General features: G+C 57.7%; 2 protein-coding genes across 2 annotated transcripts in view; one reads left to right on the plus strand and one right to left on the minus strand.

Annotated features, from left to right (window-relative positions):
• LOC149858619 (uncharacterized) lies at window positions 1-4,776 on the plus strand. The gene is made up of 5 exons (XM_090059929.1): window positions 1-1,412; window positions 2,487-2,564; window positions 2,913-3,047; window positions 3,476-3,678; window positions 4,165-4,776. The coding sequence occupies exons 2-5, from the start codon at window positions 2,492-2,494 to the stop codon at window positions 4,774-4,776; spliced, it is 1,023 nt and encodes a 340-aa protein (XP_089916055.1). The 5' UTR covers window positions 1-1,412; window positions 2,487-2,491.
• TGFBR3L (transforming growth factor beta receptor 3 like) overlaps window positions 4,538-22,116 on the minus strand; it is a 27,293-nt gene continuing 9,714 nt past the window's right edge. The window contains exons 2-11 of the mRNA XM_090061564.1: window positions 9,536-9,626; window positions 9,036-9,208; window positions 8,637-8,786; window positions 8,245-8,325; window positions 6,953-7,257; window positions 6,234-6,777; window positions 5,830-6,067; window positions 5,533-5,646; window positions 5,391-5,460; window positions 4,538-5,255 (exon numbers count right to left, since the gene is read on the minus strand). Coding sequence (XP_089917690.1) covers window positions 4,784-5,255; window positions 5,391-5,460; window positions 5,533-5,646; window positions 5,830-6,067; window positions 6,234-6,777; window positions 6,953-7,257; window positions 8,245-8,325; window positions 8,637-8,786; window positions 9,036-9,208; window positions 9,536-9,596 — 2,208 coding nt within the window. The 5' untranslated portion in view covers window positions 9,597-9,626 and the 3' untranslated portion in view covers window positions 4,538-4,783. The remainder of the gene's footprint in view (window positions 5,256-5,390; window positions 5,461-5,532; window positions 5,647-5,829; window positions 6,068-6,233; window positions 6,778-6,952; window positions 7,258-8,244; window positions 8,326-8,636; window positions 8,787-9,035; window positions 9,209-9,535; window positions 9,627-22,116) is intronic.

Below are 22,116 nucleotides of genomic sequence, written 5' to 3' on the forward strand. Positions count from 1 at the left end.
CAAACCCCAGCAGGGTCCTTGCTGGAAGGCCCAGCTCAACCCTCCTAGGTTCAGCATTGAGGATCAGGGGCCCCTGGCTCAGACAAGCCCAGACTCTATAGCAGGGAACTGGGAGCTTTGGGGCTGGGGGACTTGAACCCGTACCCTCCTAGCCTGGCAGGAGCAGGTCATATAGCGGTACCCAGAGTAGATTGGAGGGTATTGGATGGGCAGGGCATTAAACCTCTTTACCTCTATCTGAGCTGAGAGCCTGGGCTGGATGGGCCCAGTCTGGGGGGCAGGAAGGTGCATGTGGGGGGGAGTTAGCTGCCAATGGATGCCCAGGCCAAACCCAGGCACTGGCACCACCACTGCCCCGCCCCCCAGCCCCATGCCCGGAAGCAGCAGGTGCTGGAAGCTGCCCTGAGTCAGAGCAGAACCAGACGGTGCGGGCGGGAGCCGGGCTCGAGGGCCTGGGGGAGACGTGCGTCACAGACACTGGTGGCGGTGGGGGCACAGGTTCCAATCCCACTGTGGGCATCACATTGCCAAGTCCAGCTAAGGGGCACAGGAGGGGACAGCAAGGAATCAGACTGGGGGGTCCAAGCTACCATGCAGTGGGGGCTTGGGCTAGGGAGGGACCTGCCCTAGTGCCCCAAGGAAGCCAAGAGCTGGGAGGGGTAGAGGCCTCCCTGTCTCGAGCCCTGGAGCTGGGCTTGGAGCACAAGCTCTGGAGCGGGCCTGCAGGAATCTACCTCTAGCCCATGAGGCTCTGCTCCTGCTCACGGGGTCTGCACAGGCCTCACACCCCTCCCCTCCTGGAGTAACCAGGCATCAGCATCCTGGCCCCAAGTTGTAGCTGAAGGGGCTGCAGTCGGTGGCTGTCCAGGCCCCAGAGCAACCCCCCTACCCTTGTAGCCCGATGCGGGGGAGGGCTGGAAGGCAAAGGGAGGCTCTACCCAGTTTGAGGTGGGGCAGTCTTCAAGGTTCACCTGTAATCCCCTGTTCCCAACACTAAAAACCCTGGGGCCCTATCCCCAAGCCTGCTGCTCCAGGACGGTGTGGCAATGGTGTGTGCATGGACATATGTGTACAGGCACCGTGAACCACAGGCAGGTGGCACAGCAACCAGGGAAGCCTCTGTAGCCTGGATCCTCTGCTCCCGCTACCCAACTCCTGGGCCCCCTTCCAGCTGTGTACCCCCCAGTCAGCACAGCTGGATACACTCCCCGCCCCCTGCCACCGGGGTAGGTGCCTGGTGCTGGCGGTTGGGCGGGAGGAAGCCGGCTGTGGTTGGGTACAGGGAGCGTCGGCCCTGCCTGGGAGCCCCATTGGCTGCACAGCCCCCGGGCCCTGCCCCGTGCTGTCCCTCCCTGCCTGGGGGCCACCAGCCAGGGCACAGCACAGAAGCCCCCGCAGCACCCAGGCTGCAGGTGAGTGAACCCCGGGGCCTGGGCCCATGAGGCTGGGTGGGTTGTGGGGGAGAGTCGGGGGGCATCAGGGGCCTCCAGACTTGGGGAGGAGGGAATCTGGCTCTAATCACGTGGGGCTGAGAGCCAAGGACAGAACCCGGTCACCATTGCTGCCCCACTAGGCACGGGACCCAGGTGTCCAGGCTCCCAGCACCCTGCCCTGTGAAGACCTGAGCTAAGCCCCATACCTTTTCCCCCACCCCCTTCCAGCCCCTCCTGCCCTGGCAGTTGCCCCCCCATCCCCTCTGCCAGCTGCGGGGGAGCCTAAACATGGGCCCTCTGCCACCCTCCCTCCCCTGGGGGCCAACACTCCCTGGGCGTAAATCAGCATCACACACTTGACTGCCATGGGCCAGGCTCCCTCTGAGGGTAACAGCCTCAGTCCAGGGGGCCCACATTGGAGGTTGGAGGGGGGGCAGGACACCTGCGGACCAACTGCACCATGCGGGGGGGAGGGCAGTGCCTGCCCATCTCCCTTAGCCAGGTATCACTGGGAGGGCAGGGGCGAAGGTACAAACTCAGCTTGCTAGGGGGCACACTTGGGCTGAAATAGGGTGGTGGGGGTGGCGGTCCTCAGCCTCATCCCAGGGTCTCTTACATGGGAAGCGTCAGGAGTGGGAGGATGCGGTGTTGAGTGGAGTTGGGTTCTTCCCCAGCAAAGCCCCCAACCCCGAGTGCCCTGATGGGGAAACTGAGACACAAATCGGGTCTAAGACCAGTACCAGTGTCATGGAGCTGGTTCGGGGGCGAGAAGGGGAGAACCTCTTGCCCCCTTCCTGCCTCCCCTGGTGAAGCCACGGCTCCTGCTCTCAGCTCTAAGGCCCCCATCCCTCCCCCCCAGCCCTGGGGTGGAACCCAGGTGTCCAGGCTCCCAGCACCCCCCACTCCACCCCCACTCTTCCCAGAGCTGTAGCAAACCCGTGGCTCTACCTTGTGGGGGAGGTCTCAGCTCAGCTCTGCCCAGAACTGGGGGAGGGTCTCAGTGCCCTGCCCCAAATTTGGTACAAATTGCACCCCCGCCCCCAATCCCTGCAGCCGTGATGCCGCGCTCCTTCCTGGTGAGAAGCAAGAGGAGCCCAAGCCATGGTGGTCAGCGGCTAGAGAAGCCCAGTGGTGAGTGTGGGGCAGAAAGCGCCCCCTGGGTGAGCAGTGGCTGCAGGTCAGGAGTGAGGGGCATCAGCAGGGTTGGGTGGGGTGGGGTAGGGGCTTGGCAAGGCTGAGGAGGCAGGACCTGCAGGTCAGGAGTGAGGGGCATCAGTGGGGGGGGCAGGGCAGGGGGCTGCAGGGTAGAAATGGCTCATCAGCAAGGTGCAGGGGAACCCAGGGGGTAGGGGTGGGGGCAGGAGCAGGAGCCTTGGAGAGGGTTGGACCTGGTGGGGAGTAGGCATTTGTGCCCCAGGAACTGTGTTGGGAGGGGGAGGAGGCAGCCTGGGGGTCCTCAACACTGTGCCTCCACCCCAGCCCCAGTACCTGGACCCTGCACAGCAGAGCCTCCCCCCAGGCCAGAGGCATCAGGCAGGAGCAGGGGGGCCGTGGGGCAGCGCCCCCCACAGCAGCTGGAGCTCTCCCCCAACTGGGCCTGCCTGCCCCTGCCAGGTAACCCCCCCACCTATGGGCAGAGACCACCCCCAATTCCTCTCAGCCTGTGGCATCTGCCTCCCACTGCCTCCCACCCCACTGCACCTGGAGCAAGGCTGGCAGTGCCAGGTGGAAGAGGACAGGATCAGGGGCCCCCCACTCCGGGATTGGGGCCTTTGTCCTATGCCCCCCCCTGTGCCCCAGATCAAAGCTTCCCCCCACCCCTCTCCATTCCTAACCTCCTACCCATTGTGGCCCCAGGTCAGGGCCCCAAGAGGGGTTGCCCCCCCAATCCCTGGGAGCTGCAGGTTGAGAGGGATGGACACCAGCAGGGCTGGGGGAGGGGGCAAACGGCTGTGCAGCCCATGCTCCCCAGGATCAGGGCCTTTTTGGGTGGTGGGGAAACAGCCCCCACCTCCCATTCACAGCTCCCCCCCACCCCACAGGCCTAAGCACTCCCCCAGCTTCAACACTCTGGAGCAGCTGCCCTGGGCCCGATCTGCAGCCGCTGGTCCAGGGCATCCTGCCCCCAGTGCTGAGCCTGGGACCAGGGCCAAGGCCAGACAGGGTGGGTACAGCACCCCCTGGCCTCCTGGGCTCCCTCCTGCTCCTTGCCAAGCCCCCCAGCTGCTGCAATGGCTGTGACAAGGTAAGACCCCTCATCTCCCAACTGCAGGATGCATGACTAGGAGCATCACAGTAGTGCCCAAGCAACCCTGTCCTGAGTACTGCACATTATTAGGTGTATTACGGTAACTCCTGGGCCCACTGGTTCTCTGGCACTGAATGCTGCACTTTATTAGGTGCAATACAGTAGCACCTAGGGGAGATCCTCTCCCCGCCCCCACAACGCCCCCTCCCCTTGGTGCTGGGCATTGCACATTTGTCAGGTACTAAGGTAGCCCCTGGGCACTCTGTCCCATGGCACTTGCTGCTGTTGCACATTACTATGTGTACCATGGTAGTGCCCCAATCACAGCCCAAGGCCCTATGATGCTGAGGGAACTGTGCAATATTAGGTGCATTACAGTAGTGCCTTGGCACCCACTGAGGTGTGCTGAGAACAGGGAGTGAGGGGCCTGGGCCAAGGGGAGGGGCAGTGGCACAGAGCCCCCCGAGCTCCTCCCCTTCCCAGGGCCTGCAGCTGAGCTGTGGGGCAGGCCCCCCCTGGGAGCCCCATGGAGGAACGGTGCTGAGGCCAGAGGGAGCCCCTGGAGCAGGTGCAGGAAAGACACAGGTGTGTGGGGCAGGGGCAGCTCTGGGGACAGCGGAAGGTGGTGGGGTCTGGCTGAGAATGGGAGTAACTCGGGAACGAAGGTGTTGGGATATCATGGCCTGCCAGGGCTGGAGGGGCAGGGGCTGCGGGTCAGGAGTGGGGAACCAGCAGGGCCAGAGTGGGGAGGCAGGGGCTGCAGGTGGAGATCGAGGAGCGCTGGCAGGGCTGGTGGTCCTGGCTGACACCTGCCCCCAGGAGCGGAGCTTCCCGTGCAGCGTGTGTGGGAAGCGGTTCCGGCGCTCATCCACGCTGTCCACGCACCTGCTGATCCATTCGGACACGCGGCCCTTCCCCTGCCCCTTCTGCGGGAAGCGTTTCCACCAGAAGTCCGACATGAAGAAGCACACGTTCATCCACACTGGTGCGGGGGCTGCAGGGTGGGAGTGGGGGGCGCTGGGGTGGGAAGGAGAGGCACCGTGGGGCAGTGGGAGGGCTACAGGTCAGGAGTGGGGGCCACACTGCCCCCCCTGACCCCCTGCTACCTGCAGGCGAGAAGCCGCACCGCTGCGGGGTCTGCGGCCGGGCCTTCAGCCAGAGCTCCAACCTGCTGACCCACAGCCGGCGGCACCGCGGTCACCGCCCCTTCGCCTGCCCATGCTGCCCCCAGAGCTTCCAGCGCAAGGTTGACCTGCGGCGCCACTACGATGCCCACAGGGCCCCCCCAGCGCCCGCACCGCCCTAGGCTCAGACCCCCAGTTCCCCTGGAGGCTGTGGCAGCTCCGGGGGCACCACCCCCATGGGCCCCCAGGGCCTCTGCTCCCCGCACCTCCAGGGCATTAAAGGGCCAGCGCCCACAGTCACACGCAGGCATGTCTCCATTGGGCAAATTTATAGCACAGAGTGGGCCTGAGACCCCCGCGCGGGGGGTGGGGTGGAGAGCAGGCTCAGGGGTGGCTCCGTCTGCTGCTTCCTGCTGGTTCTGCCCCCATGGGGCTCCTGGCCAGGGGCAGCTGGAAGAGACGGGGGTGGGGGTCAGCCTGGGGGCAGCTGCAGAGCCCCTCCCCCCCGGCCTCTGCCCACTGCCCCCTGGGCCAAACTAGGGCCAAGGGGCAGCTCCCTGGCGGGGGCTTTCCTACCCGCATTACCCGGTGCTTCTAGGCCCGGGGGCCGGCTGGGCTGCAGGCAGGGGGCTCCGAGCTGGCGTCTCCGCGGGGCCTGGAGGGAAGAGGGCGTCAGGGGGGCCCGCCCCCGGCGCCCCGCCCCCGGCGCCCCGCACCCCGCCCCTACCCGTGCGCCCGTGCAGGAGCCAGACGCCGCCCGCGAGGGAGACTCCGATGACGAAGGCCGAGAAGGCGATGGCCACCACGACCGGCAGCTCCAGGCCCCGGGCGGCTGCGGGGGCTGCGGGCAACGGGGCGTGAGCCCCCCGGGAAAGCCGCGGCTGCGGGCTGCAGGGACCCGGGCGCCCGGGCACCAGAGCCCTGCCCCGAGGGCGGACCCCGCCCAGGCGCCCGGGGTCCGAGCCGGCCCTGCTCTAACCATTAGCCTCCCGTCCGCGCCGAGCCGGGGGCGAGGGGCACTCACCCTTGGGCGCGGGCCCGGGGCGGGCCCGGGGCGGCGCTGGACGCTGCAGCTCCACCGGGCGCCACCAGGGGGCGGAGCTGGGGTCAGGCTCCGCCCCCTCCTGACCTGCCGGGGGGGCGGGGCCCGGCCCGCCCACGGTGACGATGATTGGCTTGGTGATGGTGCGCTGGCCCCGCCCCCCGCCCGGCTCCACCGCCTCCTCGGTGCTGACGCCACAGGCCCCGCCTGGGGGCGGGCACTGAAAGGGGGTGGTGCGGAGTGGGCGGGGCCTGGAGGTGGCAGAACGCCCCCAGAAAACGCTGCCCCGCCGCGGGCGCAGACACCGCGTTGCCCGCCCCGCCCCGCCCCGCGCGCCGCGCGCCTGCTCCCCTCCCGGGCACGCGGGTGCCGCCGGGCGCGCGCACCTGGGGCAGGCCGCGGCCGCGCGGGCGCCGGGCGCACAGGGCCAGGCGGCAGTGCAGGAACTGGATGGAGTGGTTGGAGCGCGGGCGCAGGCGGAAACTGAGGCGGCGGCGCTCCTGGCAGCCGGGGGGCAGCCCCGGCCCCGCCCGCTCCGGCGGGGCCAGAACCACGCCCGGCTCGGCCGCGCAGCCGCCCCGCACCAGCACGTGGGGGCCGGGGGGCTGCGCTGCTGAGCGCGGGGACAGCGCGCACAGCTGCAGCGAGAAGCTCAGCGCCGCGTCGAAGGCCGCCAGTGAGGCCTGGGGACAGCGGAGGGGAGGCAGGGGACCCGGCGTGCAGGCACCCTCCCCAGCCCACCGGACCCCATTCTCCTCCCGGAAAAACGAGGTGGCCAGGAGAGCCCCACGTGGGCACTGGAGACAGCCCTGCCCCTCCCCAAGGAGATCCTCACTCTTATCCCAGGGCTGGGGGACAACCCAGGAGTCCGGGCACCCCCCGCCATTCCTCTCCCGGAGAACGCAGGTGTCCGGGCGCCCTTCCTCACCCCATTACGCTCCCACTCCCCCCTCCCAAGTCGGGGAGAGCCCGGGCACCCCAGCTCTCAGCCCCAGCCCTGGACAGACCTCAGACATCCGGGACCCCAGTTCCCCACCCCCCAGCTCTAGCCCACTCCCCTCCCAGGACTAGGAGAGAATCCAGGTGTCCTGGTGCCCAAACTCACTGCTCTAATTCCCCCTGTATCCCACTGTCCTGCCAGAGCTGGATAGAACCCAGGCATCTGGGCCCCAAGCTCCACCCCCCCACACGCCCTGCTGGATGTAGGAGAGGCCAGGAATCTGGCACCCCTACCTGGACGTAGACGCGGGCATTGGCAGGCACAGTGCATGGCCCAGAGGGTGCCGGAAATCTGGGTGAGCTTGACACCTCCAGGCTCAGCAGCGCCTGGCCCAGGTGTGGAAGCGGGGCCTGCAGGGAAGGGGGTGGGGCCTGGGGTGACAGGGGTGGGGCCACAGAGGGGCAAGAGATCTGGGGGAGAAGGGGGTGCCAAGGCTGTGAGTGGCAGTCTGTCTTCCCAGTCCCAGGCCCTGGGGCTCTATGCATCTTCCCAGGGCTTTGTAGCCCATGGGAGCCATCATAACCACTCCCCCCAGCCATGTCCTGCTGCTGCCTTCCTGATGTAACAGTCCTGGGCGCCAGGCAGGTGACCGTCTTCTGAGGTCTGTGCTGAGACGGGGGAGGGAGTGAGACCACCAGAGACAATCCCAGCAGGATTGCAGGGCCTGGGACAAAGCAGCCTGCGTGGGGCCCCCCTCCCCATCCCATGGCACACTTACACAGGGGAGTGAAAGTACACAGGATGCAGCAGGAGGGGTGGCAGCCAGACAGAACAAGCCATCCAACCCACTAGGCGGGAAGGCAGGCTAAACTTCAAATGTAGCAGCCACAGCCTCTCCACCTGGCTCTGTGGGGCCCACCAAAGTGCGGGGCCTGGGGCAGTTGCCCTAATTTGCAGCCCCAGGAACAGGCCTGGGGGCAGTACTGGGGGCCATCAGGATGGGGGGGTGAATAAGGGACCCCTGGGGGTAAAACCATCACTGCAGTCAAGCCAGGCTTGACAACTCAAAAGCACTTTTTATTGACAATCTGCAACTCTCTTACTAACAATTTTTTTTTCCTGAAAATTGAATATTTTTACCTATACTTTTTTTTAATTGAATTGATTGATTGATTTTTTTACCAACATTTTTTTTACTGACAATCAATATTTTTTTTTTTTTTTTTTTTTTACTGGGGTTGGTGACAACCCCCTACATTTGAACCTGGCCCTTGTCCAGGCCTTGGCAGGAGGGTTGCATTTACATGTTGTAAAACACACCTCAGTGAAAAACAAAATCCTGTGGTCATCACAAAAAAGTTTGGAGATTATCAGTAAAAAAAAGATAGTCTTGGATTAACAACCCAGACCCTGCCGTCAGCCCTGGGCCACCCCCTGCTCCCACTGCCCCAGCTCACCTTGATGGTTTCCAAGACCTCAGGCTCATCCTCCAGCAGGTGCCCAGGTGTTGTCCACATCCCTTGGCCCCACAGTACCACCTGGGGGGGTGCAGAAATGAGACCAGTCCTCCCAGTCCAAAGCTCCATTCCTTCAGATCTGAAGCCCCTGTTCTCCCAGTCCACCCAGTCCCAGGCTCCAGGTCTTCCAGTCCTCCCAGTCCCAAGCTCCAGTTCTCCCAGTCCTCCCAGTCCAAAGCTGCACTCCAGATTCCAAGGCCCAGTTCTCCCAGTCCCAAGCACCAAGCCTCCAGGTCCCAAGCTCCAGCTCTCCCAGTCCCACGGCCTGTCTCCCAATCCCAAGCCCCAGTTCCTGCAACCTGACTCACTTGCCCCCACACCCTTGGACTCACCACATTCTCATAGTGCCCCCCACCTGGGGCAGGGACCCACTGGGCCCCACAGCCCACTAGTGGCACCTCCAACAGAAAGTGGGCGCGAGTGGCGCGGGCAATGCAGCTGGGATCCTGCAAGGTCACATAGGAGGGAGCCAGGCCAGCAGCCTGGGGGGTGGGGTGTGAAACTGAGCTGCTTAGTGCTCCCTGCAGCACAGCGCCCCCAAATGCTCCCCAGAGGCAATGCTCAGGGCACAGCAACCCCACCTGCACCTGCCTCCACAGCACCCCCTGTGGGACCCTCCAGCCCCTGTAGCACAGCGCCCCCTAGCACCCCCTGGAGCAAAGCCCAGGGCAGTGTCCCCTGCTGCCCTCCCCACCCTGCCCCCTAGTGCCCTCCCAGACCTTGTCACTCACCCCAAGTTCCTTTCGGCTGACCCGAGCTGCCAGTGTGTGGCCAAGACAAGCCACCAACAGTGCCCCCTGTAGCCTCCTGTCTGCCACCCCTGGGGGGTGCTCCTGCCCCAGGGGGGCCCCACTACCCTCCCAGCTTCTGGGGGAGAGAGGGGGGCTGGTGGCTTCAGGGAGCCCTGCAAGGAGAAGGCAGAGTTGGAGGGAGCACTAAGATGTTGGTAGGGGTTCCCAATGTGCCCTCCCCACCGTGGGAGAGAGGGAGACTATGGGCAGCTGAAGCCGGATGCCTGGGGTCTCTCCCTGCTGTAGGACAGGAGTGGGGGGTGGGGGGTTAGAGCAGGGGGAGCTGGGAGCCCGGATGCTTGGGTTCTTTCCCCAGTGCTGGGAAGGGAGTGGGGGCGCTGAGGGCTTGGACAGTGGAGGGCCGGGAGCCCAGACATCTGGGTTCTCTCCCAGCTTCCAGGAGGGGAAACAGACCACCTCCCCCCACCCCTTGCACCCACCTGTTGGGAAGCCCCCAGGTAGCAGCAACAGGCAGAGGCTCCAGCCCCAGGCGACCCCCATGGCCCAGAGCAGGGTTGGGGATCGTTAGGCCTGGGGGGGGTGAGAGACTGGAGTGAGTCCAGAAAGGGTGGGGGGTGAGGGTTCCAGGACAGCAGTGCTTCCCCTTCAGCACCGCCCAACTACCACCTGCCCCAAGAGAGTCCGCTGAGCCCAGCTGGGGCTAGAACCCAGGCGTCTGGGCTCCTAGACAAGCCCCCCCCTCCCCACAACTCTAAGCATTAAACATCACTCCCTTCTTCAAGCTCTCCCACCCCCTCCCAACCACTACTCCCCACTCCCTTCCCTGAGCTGGGATAGATCAAGGCATCTACCTGCCTCTGGAAGCAGGTGTCAGAACCGCTGCCCGGACGCCTGGGTCCAGAGGGAGGTGGGGGGAGTTTTTATGCACTCGGTGCCAGGGTCACTGGGGAGTCAGGTTACAGGCTGGGGGTGCTCAGACTGCTGGGTGGCTGGTCCTAAAGGAGCCAGGAGTCCAGGGTGGGGGCAGACAGATGAGCAGACACCCATGTGCCCTACCCCAGAGCTGGGTGCAACAAGGACAAGCAGTGCCTGTGGGAGGGGGCTGCTAAGAGCACTGGGGGCTCCAATCTCCCCTCCCCTGGGAGGAGGGGGTCCAGCCAGGAGGAGAACCCCCTGGTCACCATGGTGATGGGTGGATTAGGGATTCTGGTTCTGGTCTGGGCAGGGCCCACACGTGGCCATGGCCTGGGTCAGCCTGACCCACAGTGGCAGAGCAGGGAGAGAACCCAAGAGTCCTGGCTCTGAGGTCTCCTCTGCCAGCCCCTTCTCCCCTCCCAGACCTAGAAAGAACCTGGGAGTCCAGGCTCCCAGCCACTTGCTCTCACCTGCCAGCCTCCGCTCCCTTCCCAGAGCAGGGCAAAAACCCAGGAGTCCTGATTCCCCTCTCTCTCCCCACTACAAACCCACTAGTCCTCATTCCTCTTCCAGAGCTGGGAGAGAACCCAGATGTCCGGGCTGCCAGCCCCAGTATCTAGCACATCCAGCCCCCACCCCTGACCTGCCCTTGCCAGGCTTGGAGGGCATAATTCAAATCCCCACCCCTGCTTCAGAGGCAGGTGAAGACCTCAAGTCTGGGTCCACCTGATCTGAGGGCCCCCACCCCTGCCTGATCCCCAAAGCAGGGAAGGGTCAGACCCCTCATTCCCAGCCCAGCTCCTGGGCCATAGTACCACCCTCCAGACCCCTGATCTCAGCTGGGGGGGGGGTGGAACCCCATGGCCCAGGATACATGTGGCTCCCCCCAGACTCCTCCCCTCCCCAGCCCCACGTAGCACTTCCCAGCTAAGTCATCCCCAAGGCCACACAGGCTGCCAGGGCCCAAGGGCTTAAGGCGCTCGTGGCAACCAATCCCCCATCAGGGTCATTCTGGGGCCCAGCTCAGAGCTCAAAACTGATGCCAGAATTCATGTGGATGTTGCTGCTCCTAGGAGGGGGGTTGTGGGGTCAGGAGGAGGGATCAGGACTTAGGCAGGTCTTTTCTTTCCTCCAAAGCCTGGGGCAGAGTCCCTCAGGCAACGCCCCCCGCCACTCCACCCCACCTGGCACAGTATATATCCCTGCTTCCCTGGGGTGGGGCAGAGATCAGCAACAGGCCAGATCCAGACCTGTCCAGTGTCACTTGTGGGGAGGAAATCAGCAGCTCCCCACTTTGCTGCTGGAGTGAGGGTGTGTTCTTGGAGGGGAGGTTTCAGGGGGTCCAGATCCAGGCTGCAAACTCCAGCCCACAGCAGCAAAAGGGGTTTTGATCCATCCCCAGAAGCTCCCATATCCATTGGGGCTGCCCCAAGGCCTCCATCTATCCCAGAAGCCACAGTACAGGATGCAAGTGGAACCCACTGTCCACGCTTGTTAGCTACATTTGGTCCCCCATCAGCAAAGGAGGGGAGCGAGGGCCTGGCAACTTCCTGACAGCTGGAAAAAGAACCCAGGAGTCCTGATGCTTAGGCTTGTATCCTGGTAACCCACCCTTTTCCAGCTTGACACAGTGGGAATTACTTACTTCTTTGCATACCATGTGCCCCTAAATAAGACTCTTCAGAAAAGGGAAAACAAAGGGAAGAAAAGCCCCGAATCTTCCCTGCTGTAGCACAGGCTCCCCCATGGCTGAATGTTGACTACATAGGAGACTCCGTTCTCCTCTCCCCACCCAGCTTAGCCAAAAGCTGTTGCCAATTTGGGAGCATGTGTGAAAGAGTTAAACCTCTCACTGCCAGCGGGGACAGGAGTGTGATGCTGAGGTGCAGACTCTGCCTCCTCCACCCAGAGCAAATCACAGCCCCTGGCAGCTATTACAGCATCCCCATGGCTGTATTCCAATCCAAAAAACAAACATTGCCTCCTGTCCCCGCGCAATTTTGGCAGGCCAGATTTTGTTTTAAACATGCAGGTAAATATGGTACTTAAACACCTTAAAGGTCTGCCCATTGTAAATTCTTGATACCAGCTTCTTTGTATTCCTGGGACTGGCTGCACCACATAGGAGGCGGCATTGAAAAAGCCACCTCTTACCCTGGGGTGCCAGAAAAAAGAACCCAGGAATCCTAGCTCTGACCCCCTCAACAGAGTCCTCCCATGAGAGTGGAGGCAAAACCAGCTTGTTTTAAATCCTTTGTTTCAACAGTCTGAGGGGGGAGTGAGAAACACTGACCTCATTTCCCTTTGGGTGCTGTTGGGTTGGTCAGTTTCAACTTTGCTAGTCAGTTTCTCTTCCCAATTCCCACTTCTGAGGGCCAAATTACTGCTAGGACAGCCTTTGATGGAGACCATATGTTTTTGCATACCACATACCCCCCTAAAATGAGATGCACCCCCTAGTTTTGGAGTTGGATTTTGGCAGAAAAACATGTGGTATATAAGGAAATATGGTAGTAAGATTTGCAATCTGGGAGAAGTTCATAGAACTACTAGAGAAATGGGGCTGGTCCAACCCCCTGCCTGAGGCAGGATCAGTCCTATCCAAACCATCCCAGACAAATCCATTATCTAAACTCTTTGTTAAACTACTGTCAGCCCTGACAGCACCAGACATCACACCTGACCCTGCTACAGGGAAAGCGGGGGACTGCAGTGGCCAATATCCTGCTTCTGACAAAGGCTGGTAATGCATGTTCAAGAGATCCTAGGCAAAGGCTGTGTTAGCATACCCGTCCCAGTCCATATGAATCTGACCACGGGGTAAAATTCCTACCTGATCCCAAATCTGGCATCAGTCTGGGTGGAGGTGAAAGACCCTCTAGCCAGGACCCTCTGGGGTTGGGTCCCAGCTGGAGCATTGGCATAGCCCAGTCACCACTCCAGCCTGGGCTGCTGCCAACACCCCATGCCTCTGAGAGAGGCTTAAACCCCCTGACACGTGGAGCAAAAAGTGAGGGGAGGGGGCAACCAGCAAAGCCTGAGAAATCCCCAGAGTAGAACACAGGCAACACTACACCTCCGTCATCCTCAACCAGTGGCTGCCCAACCCCTGCTTGAACCTCCCAGTGCTGGAGCAGCCCACAGCTCCCCTGGGCTTCTATCCCACTGCCTCCCTGCTCTAGCAGGGAAGGTTTTCCTGAGATCCAATCGAAACCTAGTTTGCTGGGACTTCAAGTCATTGGTCTGTGGCAACCAGCAAAGCCCAGAAGCCAGGGAAATCCTCACAGTAGACCCCGGAGTGGAGGTAGTCTCACCCAGCCCCCACCATAGTCACATCTGCTTTCTCTGGTGCCCTATGGAGTGGGCTCTGCTGTGGGGCTGGCCTTCAGCCATGAAGAGCCTGTTGTTACAGGATTTGAACCTGGAGCCAAAGACAAAGTTCATGGGGCAACTGGGCAGCTAAGCAGACTCAGTCCCAGTTCAGCCTGCCCACCACCCCATGAGGACACTGATGGCAGGGGGGGAGGGGGGAGGGGGACCTATGGGAACCACAAGCCCCTGACAGGGGGACTAGAACCACTCCCCACCAGCTGCCCCACTTCCTGGGTGGACTTGTGCTAATGTCATCACTCCTGTGTGGGCTTCTCAGACCTCTGCCTGACCCAGTCCTTGCCCCTGCTTTGCTCAGATCTACTACCCACCCTGACTCCAATACCATCTCAACTCTTGCCCTGATCACTTGGACTGCAACGGTTCTCTGGCACGAGCCCCACCTGCCTATGGTCACTCTCTAAGTGACCACCCACAGCTCATCTGTCCTGATACCTATGCTACAGCCAGAGAGATTCCAGAGAGATCATGGATTTTCCCCCCTTTGTGCTCCCATCCACACAAGAAGTTCTTCTTATCCAAGGGCATGTGGTATGTAAAGAAATACAGTAATTCACATCAGTGTCTCGTGTTACCAAAAGATGGGTCTTATCCAAGGGGGTATGGTATATAAGGAAATATGGTAATTCACTTTTGTGCCTACTGTTGCTTTCTAGAAGAGTATGTTGCTAGGATACAGGCCAGAAAGTCAAGATTCCCGAGTTCTTTTTCTGGCCCTCAGTCCCTCACTTTTCCTCATCATTCCTCCTATGTCCGGGAGAGAAGTGTGAGGGCCTAGCAGGTTTGGGAGCCAGTGATGGGCTAGCAGCAAGGGTGGGAGGGGAGAGGGGAATGTGGGAACAGGCCCTCTGAGTCAGCCTTCAGAGATCCAGCCACACTCATCGGCCCCTAGTTACCTCACTGACCTTGTGGCTTCCAGCTGGCAGAGAAGCTCTGAAGACACAGCTGCCTGCCAGGGTTATTTTTCCTTTAAATCCAACACAGCTGTGTCATATTCACAGCAGGTTTGAGCAAAGTCTTGAGGTGGGAGGGAGCATGGCTGGTGGGCCCTTCCAGCCTCAGTCCTTCCTTAATCAGTCAATCCAGGTCAAGATCAATGGAGTTTTGCCATGAGAAGCCACCCAGCTGCGCTCTGGGATGTAAATGTGGCCACTTCTGGGGTAGAACCCAGCTGTTAATGAAGAGTCATAGAACTTAGTCCGAGTGCCTACCCACTCCCACTGCTGAATGCAGCCACCTCTGGGGTAGAACCCAGCAGTGAATGAACAGTCACAGAGCATAAGAACTTCAGTAGGGCCCCATGGGATCAGGCCTATGGTCCATCCAGCCTAGGATCCGGATGCTATAGAGCAGGGGTGAGCAATAACTTGGGCTGGAGTGGGGTCACTTAAGTTTTAGTGAGCTGTTGAGGGCTGAAGGGGGGCAATGGATCCTATCTGGTCCACTGGACACTTTCAGGAACCTGAGGAAGGATGGCTGCAGCCCACACAACTCCGCTCTGCCATAGCCAGGACCAGACCGGAGGCGCGGCATGCAGGGTCCTCCACCCCCCTGCTTGAACTTCTGTTGGCACTGCAGTCCTGGCACCACAGCCACCAGCAACCAGACCCACATGGGACAGGACATGATGCAGTGCACCAAGTAGTCATCCCACCCACCCCGCCGCAATTAGCTGCTGCCACCACCATCACACCATTAGGAAAGTCAGGGGTGGCTGCCCTGAGCTAAGCCCCCCCACAGCCAGCACAATCTAGTAATGCCACAGCAGCAGTGGCTCATCACAGCAGGTGGGTGGGTGGGTCAGCTACTGGACACGCTACATCGTGTCCCACCCTACAAGGTCCCTACTGCCAGCAGTCACAGTGCCAGGATTGTGCAGCCACAGTGCCAACAGGAAGCCAGGCAGGGAGCGGGTGGGTGTGGGGGGCAGAGAGTCTGCACACTGTGCAGCCCAGCCTGCTCTGGCCATGGCAGAGTGGCACAGGGTGAAGCATTCCTTCCTCAGGTTTTCAGTGGCAGCCGGCAGGCCAGATACAACCCGTGGGCTATATCTTGCTGACCCCTGCTATAGAGGGAGAACACTAAATGGCCTATTGCTAGAGGGAACCATCCTCTATCCAATACTGTTCCTGGCCTCCATCATTGGGATGGAGACATCAGAGGAAATCTCTTCAACCATTCTGTTCAGCAGGCACGAATAGACCTACACCGTCTTCTGACTTCAGACTGATACAGCTACCTGCCTCGTTCATGAATAGATCTACCAGCCGTGAATTTATCCAGGCTCCCTTTTTGAACCCATGCTCTGCTCTCAACCCCTACCAGCCCCCACAGTGATGAACTCCATGCGTTCCCTACATGCAGGTCACACAGCCCTGCCTTTTGTTAGGTTTGAACCCATGGCCTGCTCATTCCAGCTGGTTCCCCTGGTACTAAGATCCTGGGATTTGTGGAAGTTCTCAGTTCACTTGGTCCAAACCCTTCCTGATTTTGGAGAACTGTGTCCTATCCCCATCTCAGCTTTCTCCTTTCCCAGCTGAAGACTCTCAGACTTTTTCAGTCTCTCCTGGTATGGTGACAGCTCCAAACCCCTGATCATGTTGCTTGCTTTTCTCTGGCCTTGTTCTAATTCTACTCCATCCTTTTGAAGACACGGGGACATAGTATTCAAGCTGTGGGTGCCCCAAGGATTCTCATTTCCCTTCTTTGAACAGAGGAACTGCCATTTCCTGGGTCAGACCCCAGATCCACCTTGCCAAGTTTCCCGTGTCACATGGGCAGAGAACAGATGCTGAAAGACAGTGAACTGGGTCTGACTGGGGCTTTCACCCCAGTTCCTCCCTCCCTTGAAGCCTCCAGCATTTAAGGTCTAGAAAATTCTGATTCAGAGGCTGTGCCCCTCACTCCTGTGCTCAGTACTTACTGATGCACCTGTCCTCCAAGAATGTGTCCAATCCCTTGGTGAATATGGCTAAACTCTCAGCTGCCACCACATCGGGTGGGAGTGAGTTCCACCCTTTAATTACCCACTAGGTGGAAATGAACTGCCTTGTGTTACTTTTAAACTGAAAGCCTCCTAGTATCATGTGGTGACCCCTTGTTCTTGTCTGAGGAGAGCTAGTCAGTAATAAATCCCTAGTGACTGTCTCTGCCATTTAGTATTTTGTAAACACTTGATGCTTGATGTTCTCCCCTCTTGAACATCTTTTCTAAACTGAACAGGCCTGTCTGCCTGCCTATCCACCCCACATGCCATCTGTCCACCTATTCACCCTACACTCCACCTGTCACCCATCTTTCCACCACCCCCATTCCATTCGTCCATCCATGTCACACTCCATCTGTCCATCTATTCACCCCATACTCCATGTCTATCCACCCCATGCTCTGTCTATACACCTATCCACACCACTCAATCTCCCTTTCATTAGCCTCTCCTCATATGAAAGCCTCTCCATACCATGAATCATCCTTGTTGCCCTTCTCTAGATCTTTTTAGAGGTGCAGGTACCAGAACTGGGCACAGGATTTAAGGTATGGATTTATAACGGGGCATCATTACATCCCTAACATTATTTGACTTTCTGACAGCTGCCGAGCACAGAGCTGGTAGTTTTAATGACCTGTCTAATGACCTGTCCACGTGATGCCCAACATTTAATTGGCTTCATAGAATCATAGAATCAATGAGTCGGAAGGGACCTAGACAGATGGAGTCTGACCCCCTGCCATGGGCAGGAAGGAGCACTGGGGGTGGCAGGGGTCATAAGGCCCCAGCCAGGTGCTTATCCAGTCTCCTCTTGAAGATCTCCAGGGAAGGTGAGAGCACCACCTCTCTGGGAAGCCTATTCCAGGCTCTGGCCACCCTTACAGTGAAGTAGTTCTTCCTAATATCTAACCTAAACCTATCCTCCCTCAGCTTGTGGCCATTGTTCCTGGTGACTTCAAGGGGGGCCCTGGTGAACAGACTTTCCCTGAGTCCCTGCTGCTGGCCCCTGATAATGTTGTAGGCAGCCACAAGATCCCCCCTCAGTCTCCTCTTGTGGTGACTGAAGAGATTCAGGTCCCTCAGCCTCTCCTCATATGGATGGCCATGGAGGCCCTCAACCATATGAGTGGCCTCCTCTGGACCCTCTCCAGGTTCTCCACATCCTTCTTGAAGTGCAGCGCCCAGAACTGGACACAGTATTCCAGCTGCGGCCTGACCAGCGCCACATAGAGAGGGAGCAAGACCTCTCTGGACCCATTAGTGATGCCCCTGTTGATGCATGACAGGGTGCGGTTGGCTCTACCTATTGCTTCGTCGCATTGGCGACTCATATTCATCCTGGAGTCAATCCTGACTCCAAGATCCCTCTCTGCCTCAGCGCTGCTGAGACGGTCAGCCCCTAACCTATAACCATAATGCTGGTTCCCTCTCCCCAGGTGCAGCACCCTGCACTTGTCCTTGCTGATCCGCCCACTTCTCTAACCTATCCAGGTCTGCCTGGATGCAGTCCCTGTCTGCCGGTGTATTCATTTTACCCCACAGCTTGGTGTCATCAGCAAACTTGAACAGGCTGCTCTCCACACCCTCGTCCAGGTCACTAATGAAGATATTGAACAGCACCGGCCCAAGGACCGAGCCCTGGGGGACTCTGCTGCCCACACCCTCCCAGGTCGACATCAACCCGTCCACCACCACCCTCTGGGCGCGCCCCTGGAGCCAGTTTGCCACCCATGTGACTGTGCATTCGTTAATGCTGCAGTCCCTCAGCTTGCCCACCAGAATTGAGTGGGACACTGTGTTGAAGGCCTTCTGGAAGTCCAAGAAGATGACATCGACTTCCTCCTTCATGTCTAAGCTCTTTGTTACCTGGTCATAGAAAGAGACCAGGTTAGTCAGGCAGGATCAGCCTGGCACAAACCCGTGTTGGTTACCCCTCAACATCACTTCTCCTGCAGGGCTCTCACAAATGTGGCCCTTGATAATTTTTTCAAAGGCTTTCCCCAGGATAGAAGTGAGGCTGACTGGCCTGTAGTTGCCAGGCTCTTCCTTCCTCCCCTTCTTGAAAATAGGGACCACACTGGCCCTTTTCCAGTCCTCAGGGACTTGGCGTTTTCCCTAGTAGGGACGAGTACCTCCTGCACAAGGTGTAGGTCCTGTACGCACATCAGGAACCTTTGTGAGTGGCTAGACCTGGTTGAATGCTCCTCCTGGTGGACTTATGGGCTTATTTGGTCCCCATTTCACATGGAGCTGATGGATTTAAAGAACCGCCTACAGGGGCCCAAAGCTCTCCCGAGTTGCAACTGCTAGCTCAAGACCCACCACTCAACCAGAAGACAGAGGAACAAATGGAGCAAGACCCATGTGAGCTGACACCACAAGAGACCGGCCATAAAACCATGTTTCTAATTAATTAAGGCTCCATCTCGCTCATTAACCCACCCCCTTCCCCACAAGATCTAACACCTGTAGACAGGACAGGATCAAGTCCTTGCCTTTCCAAGGAAGCCTACAACCAAGGGTGATCATGAAGAGCATTTTGCCTTCAAGACCCATTTATCCCTCAAATCCAGCTTACTGTATTTCCTAACATACATTTCTCAACATCAGAAAGGCAAAATGAAGGAAAAAAAGATTTTTCAGGAAGCAACTGAGCAGCAGCAGGGGGGAGGCCAAGTTTGTTCATGATACTGCTTCCTGCATGCAGGTTTTCCTTCTGCTTTCACCAAAACTGCTCTTACCATATTTCTTGCATATAATGTGCACTCCCATTTCCAGCAGCTGTGAAAGAAGGGGTAGGGGATGAAAGAAGAGGAAATGGTGCAAATTATATGTGAGAAAATAAGATATTTCCACTGGGGGTAAAAATCGCCTTCTTGCCCCAGCTGCAGCTACATCTGCTTCTGGATCTGACCAGGGTTTTTGAGTCTTTATCATCTGAGAGCCATGTTTTACTACACAGCTGTGGAAAACCTACCATGTCTCACCCCAGAAGCGGCTGTATTTCACTGCCAAGCTAGAAAACATCTATTTGTTAAGTCTCTTTGTGAAGAATGGGACTGTTAGGTCAAATAAGACCATCCGGTGAGTGGAGAGAGACAAAGGGAGGGGTTTAGGGAAAGAAATTTTTATTGTCAAGCATCTAAGAGGGTTTCTACAAACAGTTAAAAAAAAAAAAGAACTATTAAAAAATAAATTGACAGTTTCCTTTTAAAATATTTTTGTGGATTTTTTTGCCTTTTGTCTTTTTCTTTTTAATCCAGAAAATCCATTGAAATCAGATGGACCTGGGTGGGAACACAGCAAGAACTACCACCCGGTTGTTTGGATAATGGCCATGAGGCCAAAACAAAGTAATGTCAGGAGAAGGAAAATTCACCCAGGTGTCTCAAGAAAGTTGAGAAAGATGTCCACAGTGAAACACGAAGGACAGGAAAGACAGCCCCAGGCAAGTGTCTATTAGGAGAAGTGGGGAAAGCACCCAAAAGTTGGGAACTGCTAATCTGTTCTAAAATGTTCCCTAGGACAATGAAAACCCTACTCTTTGCTAAGATTGGAGCTAACAGGAACCAGGATCAGGAACCCTGTCAGTTTCACAAGTCTTTGATTTGGCCGTGACCTCTGCTGCCTGGAAACACTCACTAGGGTTTGACCTATTGGGAGCTGAGGATAGGTCCTGTTTCCTAGCAAAGACAATTCCTCTCAAGGGAGAGGTTAGCAAATTTAAAAAAATGCCTTCCTTTTCCACTCAATTTACCATATCAAAGCTTTGAAATTGACAAGGGGCAATTGGTTGCAAAAGCTGGAAAAGAAATTTAAGTGCCCTGAAAATTGCCTTGGCTTTGTGGCTTCTTTTGAGAAACACACACACACATACAAGGTGAGGCTGGTCTGGGCCTGGGGTTTGAGAATCCAGGAGTCTGGGCTCCCGGCCCCACCCCTCAACTCCCCTTCAAGTAATGTCAGGCCCTCTGGGATCTGGGAGGATCCAGGAGTCCAGGCTTCCAATACCAACCCAGGTCTCATTAACAAAACCCAAAGTCTTTCCAAGTGCTGGGAGAAACCAAGAGTCTGAGCTCCCAGCCCCTACCTCCCTCTTGGAGCTGGGAGAAAAACCCAGGAGCCTTAGCCTCCCGGGTCCCAAGCATGTGCCCAGACCCAAACCAGCGCTCTGTGCTGAGATCAGATTCATACAGACACACCCAAGTTCTCTGCCCAGCCTGGCCCCTGGGAGGCACTATTTAATACTTCTTACCCCTATCCATGTACATGACAAGCAGCTTTTACCCCAGCAGCTGAGGCCAGGACTGACCTGCCCTACAAAATCATCAAGCACTTTGGCATCTTGAGGCCCAATGGAAATTGGGCCTTGTGGTCACATGGCTTTTGTCAGGACCGAGGCAAGAACAGACTTTGATGAACCCACTACCAAAAAACCCTGTCCCCTTTTCCCCTCCTTACCAATAATTCTCTGAATATCAGCTCACTGGAGAACAACCAGGAATGGTCTTGACCATAAGTCTTGGTACTATATTTTCTTACATACAACACACTCTTAAGACTTGTAACTTATTTTTGGTAAAAAGGGAAGAAAATAGAAGATTTTACGCGAGTGATGGCTGCCTAGAGCCTCTTCTTTAAACTCCCCCTCTCCCTTTTCTGTTTAACTAAAGCTGAAACCCCAGCTGCTGCTGAAGTCTAATCTCCATGAGTGGAGCTAGGATTTTGAAATGAGCTTAAAAGGTATCTCTGGTGCTGTAAAACAGGAGGAGAGACCAGGACCATTGCCCAAAGAAAGGTTAGTTGGATTAGTGGGGCATCAGGACTATTAACAAGCAAAGAGGGTTATTAATACCTGTGGAGTGAAGAATAATGAGCTGTGAAGAAGTCAATGGACTCCCTCGGCTGCCTCAGTAGAAATACCGCAACTGCTGCCAAGCGGAGAAGGAATCAAAGGAGGATGCTTTCTACCCCAGGCAAAAAATCAGCTTCCCTGATTAAGACACAGCTCAATTTTGGTGGAAAGGCTGAGTGTGATAGGTGAGTATTTACAGCTATTTCTTCCCTCAGAGCCAAGACGAAAGAAGGTGGAAGCATGAGAATGCATCTGAACCCTCCACTGTGCATTCGATACAATCCCTGCTCAAGCCTATCAGTTCCTCCTACCTCTGGCCCCACCCACACTTTCTGGCCACTCACACACCTAGCTCCTCCCACACCTTTCCAAGGGTCTTGCTTGGCTTCATATCCCCCAGGAACCAAGTTCATCCTGACCACTAGGAATCCTCAGGTGGATCCTAATAACCTGATGGATCCTAACACCCTTCTTGACTTCCATGTTCTTCTCTGCTCCAGAGAGAGGAAATCCAAGCTTCTCTCTTGGGGAATAAATAATCCTTGAGGGGATTTTGGTTCCTAACTACGAAATTTCTTCTCAGTTTTACTTTCACTGAGAGGAGAGAGACTCAAGAAACCCACCTAGATTTTATCAATATCGCTGCCAGACTGATCACAAAGGGAAAACCATTTCTTCGCTTCCCTGATCAAGATGCTAATTTTCCCCCGTACATGATTCCACAGATAATCAAACTACTGTATTCTCCTGCATACCATACACCTCTAGGTGACTCACATCTTGGTTTAGCAAGGCAGCCTACAGAAAAAAGGACCTTCCCCTCTACCTGCCATGCCATGTCATGGCTGACTGTATGCAACAGCTCACTGGCTGCTTCAGGCACCAGTGACAGGGTTATTCCTCTCACAGCT

Source organism: Crocodylus siamensis, chromosome 8, assembly GCF_052110815.1.
Source record: "Crocodylus siamensis isolate JL-2025a chromosome 8, ASM5211081v1, whole genome shotgun sequence".
NCBI lineage: Eukaryota > Metazoa > Chordata > Crocodylia > Crocodylidae > Crocodylus > Crocodylus siamensis.

Coding starts and splice junctions, on each gene's coding strand:
- LOC149858619 (XM_090059929.1), top strand. CDS start 2,492: ATGCCGCGCTCCTTCCTGGTGAGAAGCAAGAGGAGCCCAAGCCATGGT. Junction 2,565..2,912: donor GCGGCTAGAGAAGCCCAGTG/GTGAGTGTGGGG, acceptor CCTCCACCCCAG/CCCCAGTACCTGGACCCTGC. Junction 3,048..3,475: donor GGCCTGCCTGCCCCTGCCAG/GTAACCCCCCCA, acceptor CCCACCCCACAG/GCCTAAGCACTCCCCCAGCT.